This window comes from Marmota flaviventris, chromosome 2 (assembly GCF_047511675.1).
Source record: "Marmota flaviventris isolate mMarFla1 chromosome 2, mMarFla1.hap1, whole genome shotgun sequence".
In the NCBI taxonomy this organism is placed as follows: domain Eukaryota; kingdom Metazoa; phylum Chordata; class Mammalia; order Rodentia; family Sciuridae; genus Marmota; species Marmota flaviventris.
The window spans coordinates 116,232,921-116,252,190 of NC_092499.1; the positions used below are offsets into that span (position 1 = coordinate 116,232,921).

At 44.1% G+C, this 19,270-nt stretch overlaps 1 protein-coding gene across 2 annotated transcripts; it reads right to left on the bottom strand.

The window, feature by feature from the left end:
* Nucleotides 1–1,270: 1,270 nt before the first annotated feature.
* Larp6 (La ribonucleoprotein 6, translational regulator) lies at nt 1,271–17,024 on the bottom strand. 2 transcript variants are annotated; one of them, XM_071607337.1, is made up of 3 exons: nt 16,759–17,024; nt 6,084–6,291; nt 1,271–2,863 (listed from the first exon to the last, which is right to left on the bottom strand). In XM_071607337.1, exons 1-3 carry the CDS (start codon nt 16,956–16,958, stop codon nt 1,796–1,798), a joined length of 1,476 nt encoding a protein of 491 aa, XP_071463438.1. In that variant the 5' UTR covers nt 16,959–17,024; the 3' UTR covers nt 1,271–1,795. The 2 variants fall into 2 exon arrangements, with proteins under 2 accessions (XP_071463438.1, XP_027781928.2); XM_027926127.3 differs by having other exon boundaries at nt 6,084–6,294.
* Nucleotides 17,025–19,270: the final 2,246 nt, after the last annotated feature.

The following is a 19,270-nucleotide window of genomic DNA, read 5'->3' on the forward strand; positions in this document are numbered from 1 at the left end:
CCTGGGGTCCAGACTCAAGCCCTTGGGCTACCTACAGCAGGTAGTAGTGGAAAGGGCAAATCTTAAAATGGAGGCATTTACCAGTTGGCAGGAATTCTTCTGACCCTTAAGGGACATATCATCCTACTAACCAAATAATAATTGCCTGCTCTTGATACAGAACTGTATAATTTAAAATGTACTTCTTTATATTAAATAGCTTCTTCCATTTTCACAATTGTTTGAAGTGAGCGTTATTATCCTTTCTCAGCAGCTTCCTGTGTAAAACTGATATAAATCCTATATGAGGTCTAACAAATGCCTAGCACAACATGGGGGGGCGCTCAGCAAATCCTAGCACCTTTGGTTTGCATCTTATGAATTTGGATGGTGAGACTCCCAATGTAGAGAACCATCTGGTGGCTAACAGTGTGAGCTCCAGAGTCCAGCTAACTCCACTGAGTTGGTTACCCACATGAAGTCTGTTTCTTTGCATATAAAAGAGAGAGAGAATACCTGGACCTTTGTCATGTGGCTGTTGGGAGGACTAAATTAGATCATGCATGGAAAGTTCTTAGTATAGTTCCAGGCAAATAATCACTGTCCAATACTTATCCACAAGTTCTATTAAAACCCTAAAATAGTAGATGGGAAGTCAACACTGGAATTGAGGCTAGTGCTCTTTCTGCTACTCCCAGATGATAATGGACATTAACCCATGTGAGAAGGGAAAGGCTGCAGTTACAGAGGGCCAACTGCATTCCAGAGATGGGCATCCTGATGAAGCACTTCCCAGGGAAATGAGGAGGCTCAAGGGGTTAGTACATTCCCAAGGTCACAAATAGAGTCAAACTGACACCTCCAGACCCACAACCTTGGTCTACACCAATGGTCCTCACTCTAGCATATAACAGAATCACCTGGAGTCTTGTCAAAACTCACATTCCAGGTTCTTGTCCCAGAGTGTCTTGTTCAGTAGGCTTGGGCAGGACAGAGAATCTGCATTTTAACAAGTTCCAGGTGATGTCATTGTTGCTGGTTTAGGACCCTACCTAGAGAAACATCATGATGTGCTAAGCTGCCTGCTCAGTGAGATTCACTGTGATGAGAGAACTCTCACCTGCGGAAGCTCCAAGGAGAGCTCAGGGCTGCCCTGGGGTACACTGAAAAAATGTATCCCTGCTGAGCTTTTCAGGGCCTCATGGCACAACACCCACAGCCTTTTCAGATGGGAACAATTTTTGTCAGGCACAATCTATGACTTCAGAGTCAACACTCCAGTGGGTGTTTAATTATTTATTCACTTGACAGGGAACATACATTTGGTCCTACAAGACACCATGCTATAAGTTTATCTATTTGTCATTAAACAACAAAACTCATCTTGGCTCTTAGGAAGCCCTAGTATGGCCTACCAAGGACAACTCAATCACTGAAGGGTGGTGGTGGGGAAACAGTCTCCAAAATGGGACCTGTTAGACATTCTCCAGGCACCCCTCTGTCCCACAGCCTTTCAGAGCCACTACACACACACACACACACACACACACACACACACATACACACACACACATCAGGCACTATCCAAATAATGGCCATGCTGGGACAAATGGGTGATAGGAACTAGAAGATGATCTCAAAACCATAGGGTACCAGACAATTTATATGCCTTACAAATATATAAATTAAGAGGTCTACATGTATACAAAATCTTGCAAAGAGGACTGAATTCCATTCTATGTCATGCCAGGTATTTGTCAGAACCTTGAAAACACAGGTGGTTTTCAATGGAGCTGGTATTAAAAATAGAAGGCATTCATACACAGGCCCTGCTCCTCTCATGTCCACCATGAAATCCTCTGGTGTTGTCAGGGCCCCTGGGCAGCCTTAGCACCCCTACAGGTAACCCATCTGCAGTCTGCATCTTCCGAGACAACAGGGGACTTGCCCCAGGACTTTTTTCCTGTGTCCCCATCTCAGCTTGGCGGCGCCTCCGAACCCAGGGGCTGCCAGAGGGTGTGACGCTACTGTCAGAGGAGTAATCCATGCACTTGCGGAAGATCTCCGGACTGGTGCTAGAGTGCAGTCTACCTTCCTCAGCCAGTGGGGACTTTCTGGAAACACCTTTGCGTTGGGCCAAGGGGCTGCTCCAAGGACTTGAGCACGGGGAGGCATTTGGGCTCAGAAAGAGATTCTGGTGGCCAGAAGGGCTGAGCTTGTTGGTGACCACATGCCGTCGGCCAGCCATAGGAGATGTAGGATTGCTCTCAGGGTCAGAGGAGCTGTTGGCAGAAGACTCGTCCCCCATGTATTGAAGCTCCTCCACCCTCTTGTTCAGGGACCTGTTCAGGTGGATGCTGGCAGAGGGCTCCTCATCATGGTTCTTATCTTTGGAAGGTTTCTTTTTGGGTGGTTTCATACCAATCAGGACAGCTTTCATGTTTTCTTTCCCCTGAGATTCTGTGATCATAAATTCGTGGGCTTTGATAGCTGCTTCTACCTCCTCAAACTCCACAATAGCGCACTCTTGGGTCCCCACCTGGCTGTACCGGCTGCTGATCCTCCGAATATCAGGGGGCAGCTCTCTTCCAGGTTTGAGGATCCTCACTGACGAGATAACTCCAAAAGTCCCAAAGAGCTTGAGAAGATTTTCCATCACCTTCTCCTGCACTCTTCCATTCTTCTGGGGGGTGGCCAGAGCCCACAGCTTGGAGGATAAGTGTAGATCATAGACCAGGAGCATCTTGCTGGGAAGGTTCTCGTTTGGAAACAGTGGGACGGGAGTGGTCCTCCTCACCTTCCGATGGTCCTCATTCAACTCAAGGGTCACTGAATACTTCAAGGCATGTGCTGTGGTTCTCCAGTCCCGTGTGAGATGCTTCACCTAAAAAACATACAGCAAACCTGAAATGGTACCTAATGTCCTTGTCTACATTTAAGCATACTGAATTTCCTTCCTTCTCTCCCTCATGCCTGTAATACTAATATCTAGACTCATACCTGACTGCGTGGACACTCAAATATCTGATGAATGGAAACACTTTCTACATCTACATCAGGCAGCACAGTTTAGAGCTGTCCAACAGGACATTCCATGACAGTGGAAATATTTAATTCTGCGCAAGTGTACAAGTTAAACCTGTAGGTTGGATCAAGGCTGTTGTATATATAGATCTAAGGCTCACCTCCAACTGGCAACAAGACCTCAACAGTCAGCCTCTTAGTGCCTCAGCTTCCTCATTTGTAAATTGGAAATGTTAGTAGTGTCTACCCCAAACAGGTATCATGAAGATTGAATGAATAAAAATACACATTTACACATAAAGACGCACACCATTACATGTAAAATTTAGACTAGTGCCTTGCTCCCAGAGAATATTCAGTAATCATGTGCTGGTTTTATTTCAAATTTTAGGTGCTATTGTTTTGATAGGACTTGGAGATTGTGACATTCAAACACTTCTCTGAAGTCGTATTTCTGCATTTGATACAGAGAAGGTCCCAAAAGATCTTCTCTATTTCTCTGCAATATCTCTGGAAAATGACATGGACTGCTTCAACTGGGACTTAAATCCAGCTTAAGCCTCTTAAAGAATGATGAAATAATCCCTCCCTCCCCCTCCCTTGATGGAAATTGTGCATGTTGATGTTGCAGTATATGAAAGCTATATTTATATTGTAAAACAGTAATTTTCTAGAGGCCCACTTCCGGTGAAGGGAAAGCCAGGGAGAATGAATCATCCCAAAGAAACAGTGAAGGTGGGTGGGGTAGGTGACCTGAGCCAAGAGTGGCGAAATAGAGTCCTCTGAGGCCAGGCCAGTGAAGCTGCTCTGCAAAGGAATTGGGAACTCCAGGTGCCCCTAAGCCTACAGCAGAAACTTCATGGAAATCAAGAAAGGAAGGCTCACTTAACTGGGTGGGACAGAGAAACCACGGGAGAACCTGAAAATGGACAGGCTCTGGACTGAGAGCACTGTCCACTCTACAATGTCCCTTTGGAGGAAATGGCCAGACTTAGGCTTATGTTGCAGGAATCACAAATCATCTACACACAGAATCAGTGGGGTGATCACTGTGACACGGGCCAAGGAGAAGCAGGCTTAGGTGTGAAAAAGATGATTGCTGGTCATGGTGACGTTGTGGGAAAGCCAGGCAATGGCTCTATTGGGGTGAGACATGGTGGAACCTTTTCAAAAAACTGTAGGGAGGGTACACTTCAGAGAGAAGAAGCAACTGCCTCCTAAGCCTGAAGTCTGAGTAAGGAGTACTTGGGGGAAGGCAAATGCTGCCTTACTCAGAGGGCTGAGAAGTTTGTGGAAGACCACATCCTAAGGAGGGAGAAGCAGGCTCTGGCAGAACCACGGGCCTCAGAGCCAGCAGCACGGTCCTCTAGGAAAGCTCTGTTAGAGTCGGAGCATCCTAGGCCTGTGTACTGACCTGTTACTAAGAGTGTCCAGGTACCACCTTAGAAAAGGAACCAGGCAGCTTCTACCCTTGTGCAATTTCTAGAAGAAATCTACAAGATTTTCAGAAACTTTATAATTTTCTTATGTTTACAACCTTTGTCACATGCTTCCCATTATGATTAGCAGGAAACCCTTTGAATGAATACGGTGTTAGTTTTTATTTAAGGGGTGTTAGGGCATCTGTCTGTATTCTGTAGCTGATTTTCAACAGAGAAGAACATTCCTGAATAGATCCACAAATGGAAGCTTAAAAAGGAAAGAAAAACAGGCTGGCTCTTGAGGTCCCTGGGGAGCACTAAAGGAATGTGCAGGGCAGTTCTACTGGAGGCTTCATTTTGGGATCCCTGGCAAACATTTTTCATGGGAGAGCTTTCTCACTGTTCTCTGGACATGCAATTCCTTTCCCCTTCTCCTGTCCCCTGAAAACTCCTGCTCATCCTCCAAGATCCTATCCCAATCTCACACCCCTGGGGAGAGTTCTCGATTCTCCAAGCAGGGTTACTTGCTCTGATCAACTAACTCCTAGCAATACTTTCTTCAGTCTTTTGTAGAACGGGTTCTGTGGTAAAATGCCACAGGTCTCTCTTCTTTATTGAATGGTGAGCTTCTCAAGGGCAGAAAGAATACCATATTCATCTTTTTAAAAAAAAAAAATTTTTGTAGTTGTTGATAAACAGATGCCTTTATTTTATTCATTTATTTTTATGTGGTGCTGAGGATCAAACCCAGTGCCTCACGCATGCTAGGCAAGTGCTCTACCACTCAGCCCCAACCCCAAATTCATCTTGTACCTCCTGTACATAATATGGCACTCAGCAAATAGAATGATAAATGAATAAAGAAGAGATAGAGATAGAGATAGATAGATAGATAGATAGATAAGAGCACACTCGTGGGTGAGGCAGAGAAGGGCTCTAAGGAGCGAAGCTCCTCCCCAGTGCTCTCTGACAAAGTGCACAGGCAACTTGGCTAGGACCCGCTCGTTACACAGCCCATTATGCAACAGGCCGTGTGGTTCTTTTCCATTCTAGTAAATACACTTGCCCCAAGGGAGACATAGAGTTCTTATTCCAACTGGGCTGTCAACTCCCTGAGAAGCAGGGAGTTCAGAGTCCAAATGCTGGGGTAGGCACAACAGGGACAAGCAGTCTGCTGCTCAGTTTCAGCAGTTCTTAGACATCCCATCTCTCTGTGGTATAGGTGAGGACCTGGAGTCTTGGAGAGGCTCAGCTCCCTGGTTCTGGGTGCTCACTCTCTCCCTTTTCATATTCAACTTGACAAATGAAAAGCCTAGATTGTGTGTAATTCTAGGCTCTGGATATCTGTTAAGGCCTTCGAGTGCCCCTGCCCTGGTGCAGCCACCTCCTGGGCACTCAACTATGAACAAGTCACAGTGTTTCATAACTGGACAGCTGAGACTTGGCCCAACACCCAGGACCCTTTTCAGAGTGTGCAAGTATATTGTTAATAATGACCCTAAATCCATTCTGTTCATCATTTTTCTAATGCCTCAGAGTCAATAAAAAATGGCCGGTCAACAGGGTTCTAGGGAGGCTTAAAAAAAAAAAAAAAAGGTGACTGCCACAACCCCCAGCACCCTTGAGATCCCAGAAGTGGCTTCTGAGGATCCACCCCACCTTCTTAAAGGAGGTAAGCAGCTTGACGCTCACGTAGCCCAACTTGTTCCTCCTCACATGCTTCAACAGGAAGGCGTCCTTCTCCAGGTTTTCATCAGAAAAGTAGAATTCGATCTGAGCCACCAGTTTCCTGATGAGCTCCTCATCCGGGGGCTTCCACTCCTGCTCCAGGTCCTCGTGTTCGTTCTCGCCCCCACTCGTAGTGGTGCTGCTGAGGCCAGAAAGAGACACTGAATTAGGGGTGGAACTGGGCCCTCTAACCACCATTCCTAGGTGAAGTCCTAGCCTACAAGCTCAGAAGTTGGTCTTATTTGGAGATGGGGTCATGGCAGAAGGAATCAGTAGAGATGAGGTCATACTGGAGTAGCATGGACCCCTGATTCAATATGACTGGGGTCCTTATTAAAAGGGCAGATATGGACACTGACGCACACAGAGAATGTCATGTGCAGGTGGAGCAGAGGTGGGGGTAATGCAGCAGAAACCAACATCAGCACAAGCTGCTCTTGGAAGCTGGGGGAAAGCCTGGAACAGACCCTTCCCCAGCACTTTGAAGAGGAAGCACAGCTCTACAGACACCTTGGCTTCAGACTCTGGGCGTCCAGAACCACGAGACATCGCGTGCCTGCTGTTCTAGGCCACCCAGTTGGGGGCTCTTTGTCATGGCGGCCCTAGGTACCGGGACTAGGTTATGCCCTACCTGGGTTCCTCAGAGGCACTGAGTGAACTAGACTCCTCAAGTAGCCATAAAAGGTTGGGTTTTGTCTCCAAACACCTAAAAAATCAAGCTTTTACCGAGTGTGGAGGATCATTATAATAACAACTCCCACTCTTGACATTCATGTGTGTTCTGCCATCAGCCAAATGCTTTTCACACAGACTTCTTGTTCTTCCCTCTTCACTGTGCCCACCCTCGAATCCAGTAGCTGGGAGACAGTGGGGCAGAGTAACTTGGTCCTGTAACAAGATCCTCCCCACTGGTTACAAAGAGAAACTTGGTTTCTTAGCTCACTGGGGACATAATTTATTCCTTTGTAGCCATCTGCTCACTGTCTCTGAGGAATCCAGTTTGGATGTGACCCAAAGTAGAGTCAAGGACAGATGCTTTGGGGAATATGTACCTTAGAAATGTGAGGAGAAAGAGGCGGCCAAAAGACACATGGGCAGAAGAATCATCAAAGTAAAGTCACCTAAGCCCAGGAGGGCAGAGAGCATCAAGAAGGTGGTCAACAGTGCCAGATTCCGCAGCAGGGCAAGAAGACCACGATGGAGAAGAGGCATCTGAATGTGATAAACAAGCTCTTTGGTGATGTCTGAGGCACAGAACAGGTGGGCAGAGGAGGTGTGCCCCGGGGAGATCTGCACAAGCCTGGCCGGACAGACCTCCTCTTCTCAATCCAGTCTGAGACAGGTTCACCTTTGGTGAGGAAAGCAGGCATGGGAGACCTGAGGAGAGCCGGGAGGCCCCAGCATAGGCGCCAGTGGGACCGAGAGAGCACACTGCCTTCTTCCTGGCACGTCTTACTTGTGGGAGTTCAGCTTTTACACAGCACTGACTGCTGTTATTTGGGAGTAGGATGTACTGGTGTGAGGGTCACTTTTGCTGCCCAGTTACCTCTGATAAATGAGGCATTTGTAATAAGCTAAATCATTATACCAATATCCCCAGTCCACCTCAAACTCTCCACTCCCCATCATCACCACCCTAGCCTGTCCTCTGCTAATCTACTCATATCCTTATCAGCTGGCCTCAGAATTCTCTGTGTGTTTGTAGTTATTTTATCTGGCTTACTCTCCACTGATGTCCAAAATGAAAATTTGGGGTCACTTATGTCCCCAAATCCCTTCTTTAATTTTTAAATTTTTATTTTTCAATTTTCCATTAGCCTTCTATTTGTTTTAAATGATACATTTAGCATGGCTTATTATTCCATCAATCTTTGTTTTTTTAATTATTCTTCACCATACACATGTGCATACTATTGGCCTACCTTTTCCTCTACCACTCCTTCCATGTCTAACTCTCCAAATTAAATCAGATGTACCTTTATTTCATTTTGCTGTGGTTCATAATATTTCATTCTATTCTCTAATATTCCATGTTTTGTCTACAGATAGATACTAAAAATTAAAAGTTCATCCATTTTATTTTATTATTATGAATATACCAACATGTACCATTCAGGGAAAATCATTTACTAAAATTATATTTCTCTTCTTAAAGTCCTATTAGTTAACTGCACCTGAACTGATCTCTTACATGTACCTTTTCTCTCATGTTATCCATCTTTGCCTTTGTCTTTGATTTACATGCTAAGAGATTTCATGGTATTATCTTCTGACTTTTCCTAATGAATTTTAAAATTTCAATATTTATTTAGTCTCTAAGAACTCTTTTTGGCCTTCAGATTGTTCCCTTTTAAGAGCACCTTGTTCTTTTTTTTGTTCATGCAGTGGCTTAAATTCTCTCAGGATACTAATTGAAGCATGGATCTTTTAAACTTGTTTGTTTCTAACACCATCAACTCTGTGTCCTCTGGAGTCAGTTCTTCCATTTAACTTTCATGCCACTGATAGCCATCATGTGATTAGTAAGCAATTCATTTTTTTTCTGCATTTAAAATCTTCAATAAACTATTTTCAAAAAAATATTTTAGAACACTTTTAGATTTACAAAAGAGCTATAAAAATAGTATAGATAGGTTCCCATATACCCCACATTAGGCTTGCCTATCACTAACATCTTACATTAGTATGGTACGTTTATTACCATTAATGAACTAATAATTCTACATTATTATTAGCCAAGGTCTATACTTTGTTCAGATTTTTAAGTTTTTACTTATGAGATTCTATCCAGGATAATATATTACATTTAGTTGTCAGGTCTCCGTGGGCTCCCCGGGCTGTGAGTTCTCTGACTTTTCTTGTTTTTGATGATCATGCAGGCATTGCAAAGTACTGATTAGCTAATTATAGAATGTCCCTCAATTGGGATTTCTATGATGTTTTTGTTAGGATTAGATTAGGGTCACAGGATTTGGGGAGAAGGACCATAGAGGTAAAGTTCCATGCTCAGCTACATCATATTAGAGTACAAAGTATCAATCAAACTTAGTAACAGTGGATAGTAACCTTGGTCACCGGTCTGATGTGCTTTATCTACAGCAAAATTACTCCTTTTCTTTCTATACTATATTCTTTGGCAGAAAAATCACAACATACAGCCTCCACGTAAGGAAAGGGAGTTAAGCTCCACAGCTATTATTTTTGAAGAATTAACGTCCAGGTTGCCTTTTCTTGGCAGGGTGGATGGTTTTATGCTCCTATTGATTTTGTTTTTCTAGGTGGCCCTCTGTATTTCATGGGTGGGGCATGCCAAGTGGCAGGCTTCTCTTTAGGGTGAATAGGCAAGAACTCATTCAGTTGGGGTCTTCCACCTAAAAGAAGGCTTTACTCTGCAGCTACCAGCTACCAGTTTTACTTTAACACCAGTACATTCAATTCCTTTAGAAAAGAGTCTTCTTTCTTTTCTCCTCCTTGAAAGTAAATGATATGTTGCCTGCTACTTTTCATTGGCAGGCAGAGAGGCTGGGAAATGGTTCTAAAGGAAGAATTTAAATTACCTCTCAGATATTTGCATCTCTTTTTATTCTTGCATCTTTCATATATTTCCCAACCAGAGCCTTTCTAGAGTTCTGACTTCCCACCTCCCACCTCCTCTCGTGTTGTATTTTTGGGCTACAGCCGCCTCCATTATGTGCCATGTTACATATTTTAAAGGACAGCTATTTACTTTACTTTACTGCTTTACTTTAACAATAATAATAGTAGTAGTAGTACTAATAATGAAAGGTTTTTCTATTACCTACTAGATGAAATCTAAAGTCCTTAACTTCATATTCAGATCCTTTTAGAATCTGGCTGTACCTAGCTTCTACACTTTCCATCTATCTGCTTTCAGATCCTCTGCTCCAAGCAAATAGAAAGATCACAGTTCCCTGTGTCACAAATTACCCAGACTCTCTGCCTTGGTGTGTTGTTCCCATCTCTGTGAATGCCTTGTCCTCTGTGAATAGTTGTATTGTGGCTACTTGTATGCATATCTTATTAGCACCGTGAACCCTAAGCTGAGGGTAGGATTCATATTGCCTCCTTCCATTCTTTTCATTTATGAAAAACATTCTACAACCATTCCAGAGCCTTGTACATAGTAGGAATTTTAAAAGAATGAACAAAATAAAACAAATAGGAGTAAATCATACCTACCAGGATTCTTGGAGGAAGGAAGTACGGTTACTGGTAAATACGTACTTTACAGGTTTTCAAAAAGACTTCAAAAAGCTTTACACCTAAGTATTGGTTTTTCTTTTTTTAAAAAAATACATAAATGGGAGTGATTATGAAATCTTGCTGTTATTACTATATGTCTGCTAGAAAAGGACACAAAGAATAGAAGAGGACACATTTCAAAACAGGTAACTGGGTTCCATGGATCAGTGCTAAAATATTCATGATATTTGTAAATGATTTGGAAAAACAAAAATGATTTGTAGCATAACACCTCTAAAGATCTCATGTTAAACTGGGTATGTTGATTGATTCAAATGAAAATGTTGGGATAATGAGATTCTCACTGACTTTTGACCTAGGAAAGATTTCTTGAACTTATGTCTATCCTATCACATGGTCTAATACAGTATTTGGCCCCTAAGAACAGGAAAATGATGGTTAGCAACAAGGATATTGAACCCAAAGGAGAAATATCATTTATGAAAAACACTAGGGTTCAGTGTGAAGTTTCTTTTGACTCACTTCTAGAATAAGATAACGAATCAGAAATGGTCCAAAAGAGCAATCAAGTTGATAATGCAATATAAAAACAAGAGGGCAGATTCAAAAGGTAAAGGTTCTGGAATGGAGGTGTACTTCAGTGATGGAGCACTTGCCTAGCATGTACAAGGCTCTGGGTTCATCCTCAGCACCACAAAAACCAAAACCAAAAAAATAAGGCTCTTCAGTGAGACAGGCTGAAAACATTTAGGTATGTTCTCAACTTCGGAAAAGGCATCACAGGAACAATCACATTAGATGCCACTAACAGAGTCCACATTCTGTTTGGGTGGCCCGAAAGTTCTCCCATCAAAGAAAAGAGCAGGAAGTGATGGAGATTATGGAGATCATGACCTTCCTTTCTAACCATGTCTTCAGCCATGCTGCTCCAACCTAGTCCCTAGGTCCTGAAAAGGAGTATAACTGGTGAATGCATCTGCAAAACTAAATAATGGTTTGTCGTAGGAGTAGAGATGATGTCTATAAAGCTCTTAGTTTCACATTTGGCATAAATTGGCATTAATAAATGGAGACTTTTATTGTCATGACCCAGAGCAGGTAAAATGTAGCCCATGCAATGTCCCTGAAACATTTCAGAGAGGAGGAAACCTAGATGATTGTGTTTGCTAAATGAAAAGCTGTTGTATTCAATGGGTTTTATAATTCATAGTAATGCTTAGTAGTATAAATTTGAATCATTTTGACATATTATAAAGACAAAGCAAGTAAGAAAATGCATTAATGTCATTAGGAATCAAGATTATCAGTGTAAACAATAAAATAAGAAAATAGCAAAAACCCTGCAGTGTTTAATTTGAATAGGAATTACCAATATAAATTTATCTTTCAAAAGCAAATATTTTTTTATCCTTGTTGCATTGAAAAACCATAAAAGCAATTATATCCTAGTAGAAATTAGCACTTTTATTCCAGATCTTGGTTCCTAAACACTTTCTCACTAGTATTTGAAAAACTATGTATTTTTTGTAGAAATGGCTGGATTCCATGCCTGGAGTAGGAAAATAAAAATCAAGGCTGAGGGCTGGGGATGTGGCTCAAGCGGAAGCGCACTTGCCTGGCATGCGTGCAGCCCGGGTTCGATCCTCAGCACCATGTACAAACAAAGATGTTGTGTCTGCCAAAAACTAAAAAATAAATATTAAAAATTCTCTCTCTCTCACCTCTCTCTTTTTTAAAAAAAAAAAATCAAGGCTGAAATATCTTGTATCCCAAAGCAAGGAAGTGCTCAAAGACTAATGAACATGTTGCTAAGGGATGCACTAAAAATGTGTGAGGGGGCTCCCAGAGCTACATTATAGACATTTTGAACATCAAGAATAATGATCATAGCTCATTATTGAAAAGTAAGCAAATAAAAATCCATGTATGAGAAAGAAAGTGAGTTCAAACTTGAGGGAGACCACTCATTTTAAGTATTTGTTGTGATTGTTACACCAACTGCTCTCTTTAAAAATTGGTAATTAAGGGAGAATTATTTTTTCCTTAAACCTTGATCAATCCAGATTATGAGGCAAATCTCTTTTTTACATAAGAATGTTAACCAATCAAGTTACAAAGGATGGCAAAATTAGAAAATTACCAATTAGTAATTGCCAGTGTAGCAATAGACCCAGGTGAGGATCATGAATGGAAGCTAACATCATCAGGTGAAGGTGACCGGTAAAAGAATAGTCACAAGAAAACTAGGTAACTTAGAAGTGCAGGTAAGTTGCTAGAAGCATGCAACCTACCACGACCAAGTTATAAAGAAACTGAAAATTTAAACAGATCAATAACAAGTAGGGAGACTGAATCAGTAATCAAAAATCTCCCATCAAAGAAAAGAGCAGGATGTGATGACTTCACTGCTAAATTCTACCAAACAAGAACAAATACCAGTCCTTTTTAAGCTGTTCCAAAGAATTGAAGAGGAGGGAATCCTTCCAAACTCATTTTACCAAGCCAGTATTACCCTTGTATTAAAGCTAGACAAGAGCACTACAAGAAAAGAAGTTTACAGTTACCTGTGATGAACACAGATGCAAAAAACTTTGGCAAAAGAACAGCAAACTGAACTTAACAGCATATCAAAAGGATCAGTTGTCAGTCTTGGTGGCAAATGCCCATAGTCTAAGCTACTCAAGAGGCTGAGGCAGGAGGATCGATTGAGCTCAGGAGTTTGAGAACAACCTGAGTAACATAGCAAGACCACTATGTCTTTTTATGAATAGATAAATAAAAGGATTGTTTACAATGATCAAGAGGGATTTATCTCTGGGATAGAGGGATGGTTCAACATACGCAAATCAATAAGTTTGATACGTGGAACTAACAAAATGGACAAATTAACAAATTATTCGTAATTACAAAGGGAAAAAAACATACCTGTATAATGGAGAAACTGCCTTACCGAAATAGTCAAATTGAGCATCATTAATGGTGGGATACCTCCTGAGGGGGAAGTTTCACGCAAAGTCTATGAAGTATTGTTGCCAGAATGTTTCATCTGGATTGACTCCAATGCTTAGCCCTAACTTTCAGTTTATAAGAAGCACATACATGTTACAAAGGAGCAAGTTCAATGAAACCATGAGTTGTATTCAGACCAATCCAAAAAGCGAGACACTCAGTAAGACGTCTGGCCTCTTCTGTCCAAAATAATAAAGCATTAGAGGGGAAAAAGAGGTTGGAATGTTCTAGAGTGAAAGATCTTAGAGCAACATAATGGCCAAATGCCTCAACCTGGATTGACTGGGTTCTAATTTGAGGATAAAAAGTAACATCTGTAAAAGACAATTGTGGGATAACTGGGGGAATCCTTGAAATGTGGAATTTGGCTATTAGATGATCTCAGTGATCATATAAGGGAATTATTGTTAGTTTTCTTAGCTAGAATAATCGTGTATTGATTTTATAGGGAATATCATTATGAAGTGTTACAAAACAAAATATTCAGGGTATAAATCTTGTGTACAACGTACTTTCAAATGGTTCAGAGGAAACCACACACATTATATATGCATCAAAAATATGGCAAAATAGCAGGGCACGGTGGCACATGCCTGTAATCCCAATGGCTTGGGAGGCTGAGGCAAGAGGATCGTGAGTTCAAAGCCAGCCTCAGCCAAAGCAAGGTGTTAAGCAACTCAGGGAGACCCTGTCTCTAAATAAAATACAAAATAGGGCTGGGGATGTGGCTCAGTGGTTGAGTGCCCCTGAGTTCAATCCCCAGTACCACCTCCCCACAAAATATGGCAAAATAATAACAACTGTTAAACTTAAATGGTGGGTAAATGAATGCTCAAGTACTATTCTTTCATATTTTCCTTATTTGAAAGTTTTATGTTAATAAAGTTAAAATAAAAGATATTTTTAAATAAATGAGACAAGGGGAGAAGACTAATGAACATTTAGAAGTTATGAAGATTTTTTTTTTTTGTGAATTTATCCCTTGTTTCCCTGGGGTAAGCCAGGTGTTAGGCTAGGGACTAGATATGAAGAGGTGTGGGACAGGCAACTGCCTTCAAGGAGTTTCTTATCTAAGGGAAGGATGACACATGGTTTTCAATCAGGATGAAGTGAGTTTAATGACAGAGACACACATTCATTCAGCAAAAGTTCACTGTGTGTCTACTACATGCCAGGTGCTGTGCTAAGTACTGAAGGTATAGTAAGAAAAAGGCAAGCATGATCCCTGGATTCACAGAGCTCACATCCTGTGGAGGAGACAGAACTATGGAATTACAAGTGTTAGGTCTAAAATGTATAGAACACTATAGCAACACTGAGGAGAAGAAACAAACCCAGCTCAGGAGGGATTTTGGGGGGAAGGCAGGGAAGTTTGACTGACAAATCAATCAATCAGAGGATCTAGAGGTGGGAGAGCAGAGGCACACAGACAGGAAACAGGCTCCCATGTTCAGGGAACTAGAAGCAAATGAGGTACTGCAAGAGCATGAAACAAGACAGGCCGGGAAGAAAGCCACGGGTTGAGGGGATCATGTAGGTGGGTGCAACATTTTGAACAAGCAGATTTTGGAATCTGGGCTTTCTCCTGTAGGCACCGGGAGCAGAGAACATTCACACAGGGCGGTGGCTGCTGACACACCAGACTGGGTCCAAACTGGGGACAGCGTTTATCCAATTCTTGGCTGCATCTCCTCAAGCCCTGGATGCCTGCCTGCTGGGTTCTGTCAGCTCCACTACCCTCAGGAACCCCAGAGATTTTTCTGGGGTCAACTCTATGCCGGTGGGCAGCAGGAACTGCTTCACACTGAACATTTCATGAGCCTCAAGCCAATGGAGCTGGGAAAGAAAAAGGACAGCTCTGGAGGTAGAGTGTGAGGGGTGAGGCAAGAGGCCCACCCATGTTTGAGGACCAATTTCTCCTAGACCTCCATAGAGGATCTTTCAAAGCTCAGAAAATAAGCGGGGATTTAATCCTGGCTAATTTAATCTCCAAGATAGGCGCAGCTTTATTTGTCCACAGGCAGGAGAAAAATAACAACAGAAGGATAAACCACTCAGAGCTATTTTACATGACCTCTGAAGTTCTGTGACGAGGTGGCTGCTTCTCAAGACTCTGAGTTGTCAGTTACTGCAGTTTCATCATTTTTATGCCCTCAGTACTAAGCACAGAGTTGCATGAATCAGGCTTTTTAGTATATAAAGTGCTGATAGATCTCCTGTGTCATATGCTGTGGGATAGTTTTCCTGTCCTAAATGGTGGGGCTGGACTTTTCTCCTCTGTTAGCTGTCTCCTCTGGTCTGCCCTGAATCTCTGGGTTCCTAAGTCCAGACCCTTTTAACTGGGGAATGGATCTGGTCCCAGTATCCTTACACCCAGTCTTCAGTATTCTCCCAGTGAAGTAAATATGCCTGCCAAGGATGATCCTGCAGAGCCTTAACAGCTGAAAACCTGTTCAGAGTCTCAGAGGAAAGAGGGTTCTTACAAATGCCTCTTGGCATTTCCTAGAATTTGCAAGTTCTGTTATTATCCTCGTCATTCCTGTGGATACTCCATACTGTAAATCCTTTCAACAGCAGGACCAAACAATCACAGTTCTGAAGGACCTGGGCATTAGTGGACACAGCCTAAGGTATCTGGCTGAGGACAAAGCTCAGGACTCAGGGGCAAGGTTAGACAGGTGCCATGCCATACCAGCTCCAAGCCATCTATCAACCAGGAACCCCATCCCCACCGTCCCAGGCAGCAAGATGATGTTGCAGGCAGAGAAGTCAGGGGGGACGTCTATGTGAAACTGGGGATTCCCGGGGGTGGGGGGCGGCGGGGGCAGGGGTTGCATAGATACAACAGGGAAACCTCAAATCAGGACAAGAGCTCTCTCCAACCATGAAATCACGGCTGCTTGAAGTCCCATGAGCAAGTGTTAGCTGCGCCTGGCCTGCTCCCACCCTGAGGCGATGATGGCAATGAAGGATCCCAAAGGACCACTCTCAAGGGGAGGTGGTCCAGCCTCAGGGGTGAAGGCTAGGCTGTTGGGATGAGCTTTGGGGAGACCACACGGAAGGGACGTCTCCTCCAGAACAGGGGATGGCTAGGCTGGCCCATGTAGGTCTGCCTCCTGGATCCCAGAGCATCCCCACGTCCAGGCCCCTCCGATCCCCGCCGCCAGCTCCGGGAGCCTTATCGGGTTAAGAAGCTGCCGAGTGGGGAACAGACGGCCGCCAAAATCCAGTTCTGACTCAGTGGGACAACCCAGAGCCGCTTCCCCGTTGGCGGGGTTGACTCAACCCCTCTACCAGTGGAGCAGCAGCGCGCTGTCAGCTACCCCGAGTCGCGTTTTCCCCTCCGGGTCCCCCTCCGCAGGCCCGCGCCTACCTGTGCCCGCGGCTCGGCTCCTCCTCGCTAGCACTGCCCCAGCCGGGGCTGAGGTACCGGGCCAGGTCCCCTGCGCTCCGCGTCTCCGCCCCCTCCTCCTCGTCTTCTAGCTCCTCCACGTCCTCGGCCTCCTGGATGGCGACGCGGATCTGCACCGTCGTCTCGGGTCCGGGCAGAGCCTCCTCGCCGGGCTGGGCCATGGCTGGCGGGCGCGCGGGTACTGCGACACCGCCGGGGTCTCCGCACCGCGAGGCCCGGCCAGCCGGGCGGCGGCGACTGCGACTACCCGGCCCGGGCGGCGCGAGTGCGGCCGCGGTTCGGCCCAGGGGAGGGACCGGGGGTCGCCGCGGCCCGCCCCACGCCGCTGCCGCCGGCACCGCCCCGACCGCTAGCGGAGCGCCGGCGCAGGCGGGGCCCGGAGGGGGGCACTTCCTCCGTTCTCCCGCAGCGGCCTGTTGGGGAGTGCTCCTTTGGCCCCTGGACCCTTCCCTCCGTCCTCCCGCGGTAGGCAGGGCCCCAGCCCAGAGAAGGTGCCAGGACTCCCCTCTTCTCGCCTCGCCTTCACCCTTCACCGTTGCCTGCGTCGGGAGGGGCGCAGCGCATCTGACTTTGTAGTTCGGACTTGACTCTGGGGGCGGCAGGCACAGACACCAGCTTAAGGGGGATTCTGTGTTCCCTGCGTGTCTTTCACCATGACCTGCAAAGATGAGATCGAGTCTCCACCTTTAATCTCTTTGGCGTAACCACCCTATACTGCAGCATCTTATGAGGTCAGATACTTGGCTGTGTACAGTGGTTCTCAAAGTATGGGATCCTAAGAGCAGCATCAGCCATCCCTGGGAACTTGTTAGAAATTCACATGCTCAGGCCCATCCAGACCTCCTGAACCAGGATCTTCAGTTCAAAACTTTGTGCATCTGAAGTCCTCTAAGATGATGCTGAAGTTCCCTAAGTTTAACAACCCACGGACCTATAGAGTATGCCTTAAACACTATAAGTACACAAATGTTTGTTGAGTGAATAAAAGGGAATGCCAGAACATTCTAAAACCCTGACACTTTTTCACTTGTAGCTTTGAGTCCCACCTCGGCCTTACAAACTAGGGACAGGGGCATAGACATGAATGACTTGAATCTGTTTTCATGAAGCTCTTAATTTAGGACCTTAAACATTATTTATCATATCAATTTGATACACAAAACTACTCCAAAAGAACAGACCCCCTTGACAGATACATTTGTTCTGAGATAGGGAAGCAAGGCGGGAGAAGCTCAGGAAATAGGGTCTTTTGAATGCCAGTTTGAAAAAAGAACACCATGCATAGGACCCTAGTGTCTGGGCTGGGTCAGGAGAGACCCAGGAGCCCAAAAGGACAGCCCTGCTCCTCTTTTTTACAGTGTTGGGAATTGAACCCAGGGTCTCATTCATGCTAGGCAAGCATTCTACAGCTGAGCTACAACTCCAGCCTGATAGGCCCTCTTTTTAAGATTTGACTAAAATCTGTCCCTTTCTTTGGACACAGAAGTCCTAGAATGAGTAGGTGAAGAAAGAGAGAGAACCTCTGGGTGCCACAGTTGTTTCTGCACCAGAATAGCTCATAGCCAGGGATCTGAGCTACTAGGAAGAGGCAAGAGGTCAAGAATATCTTTGACATGTTAGTTGTACTGGCCTCCAGGTGGACAGGTGTTCCAGAACACACCCGTGATGAGGCTCTGAAGGAGAGAGATTTGAGCAGGTTCCATGCCTTCCAGTCTGATAACTTCAGTTCCTGAGTTGCACCAAGCAATATCCATTATCTCATTTGAATCATCCGACATGGCAAAGACATCATGATACCCTCTGTAATGTCTTATATTAATACCAGGTTTACAGTTTTTAAAGAATCTGTACATACTTTACATCAGGGTTTCCAAATGTCTTATCATGAGAGGCCATTGGGGACTTTTCTAAAAATATAAATACTGGAAATATAGTTTGAGAACTGATAGTTGGTGGGTGAATTTGGTCCACAGAAATATTTTATTTAGAGTTTTGAAGTAAATAAATTGAATTTATATGGTCTTCAATTCAAATATATCTGCCATATTGTTTCTGATATAATTTATTTTTGACTCCTCATAAAAGAATTTTGGATCTAGAAAAGATTTCAGACTTTGTTCAGCCCTGAGCTCCTCCCAGTAGGGAATGGGTGTACTCAAGGGTATGAACATTTCAGCCAGGGCCCTACTAAGCTATAGGGTTGATATAGGGCCTCTTTCCCAGGTATCAATTTTACTCAAATATTTGAGAGAAGAGATGTATGTGTATATTAAAACAACTTGGAATATCTGTGAAATGAATACAAAACTTGCATGGAATTTTTATGGCAACTTCACATTGGCTCAGCATCATGCCTGGAGGGGGGAAAGACAGAAACCCTCATCTGCACTTGATGGGTGTCAATCATTTTTCAAATGAGGAAAGGCTTGCAGGAAAGGATCTCTTCTTCCACTTCATTGCACCTCCTATTCCA

Excerpts from the sequence above, each read along its gene's own strand:
- Larp6 (XM_027926127.3), bottom strand. The coding sequence starts at position 16,958 with ATGGCCCAGCCCGGCGAGGAGGCTCTGCCCGGACCCGAGACGACGGTG. Across the intron at positions 6,295-16,758 it reads GAGCCGAGCCGCGGGCACAG|CAGCACCACTACGAGTGGGG; the intron begins GTAGGCGCGGGC and ends TTCTGGCCTCAG. Across the intron at positions 2,864-6,083 it reads TGCTTACCTCCTTTAAGAAG|GTGAAGCATCTCACACGGGA; the intron begins GTGGGGTGGATC and ends TATGTTTTTTAG.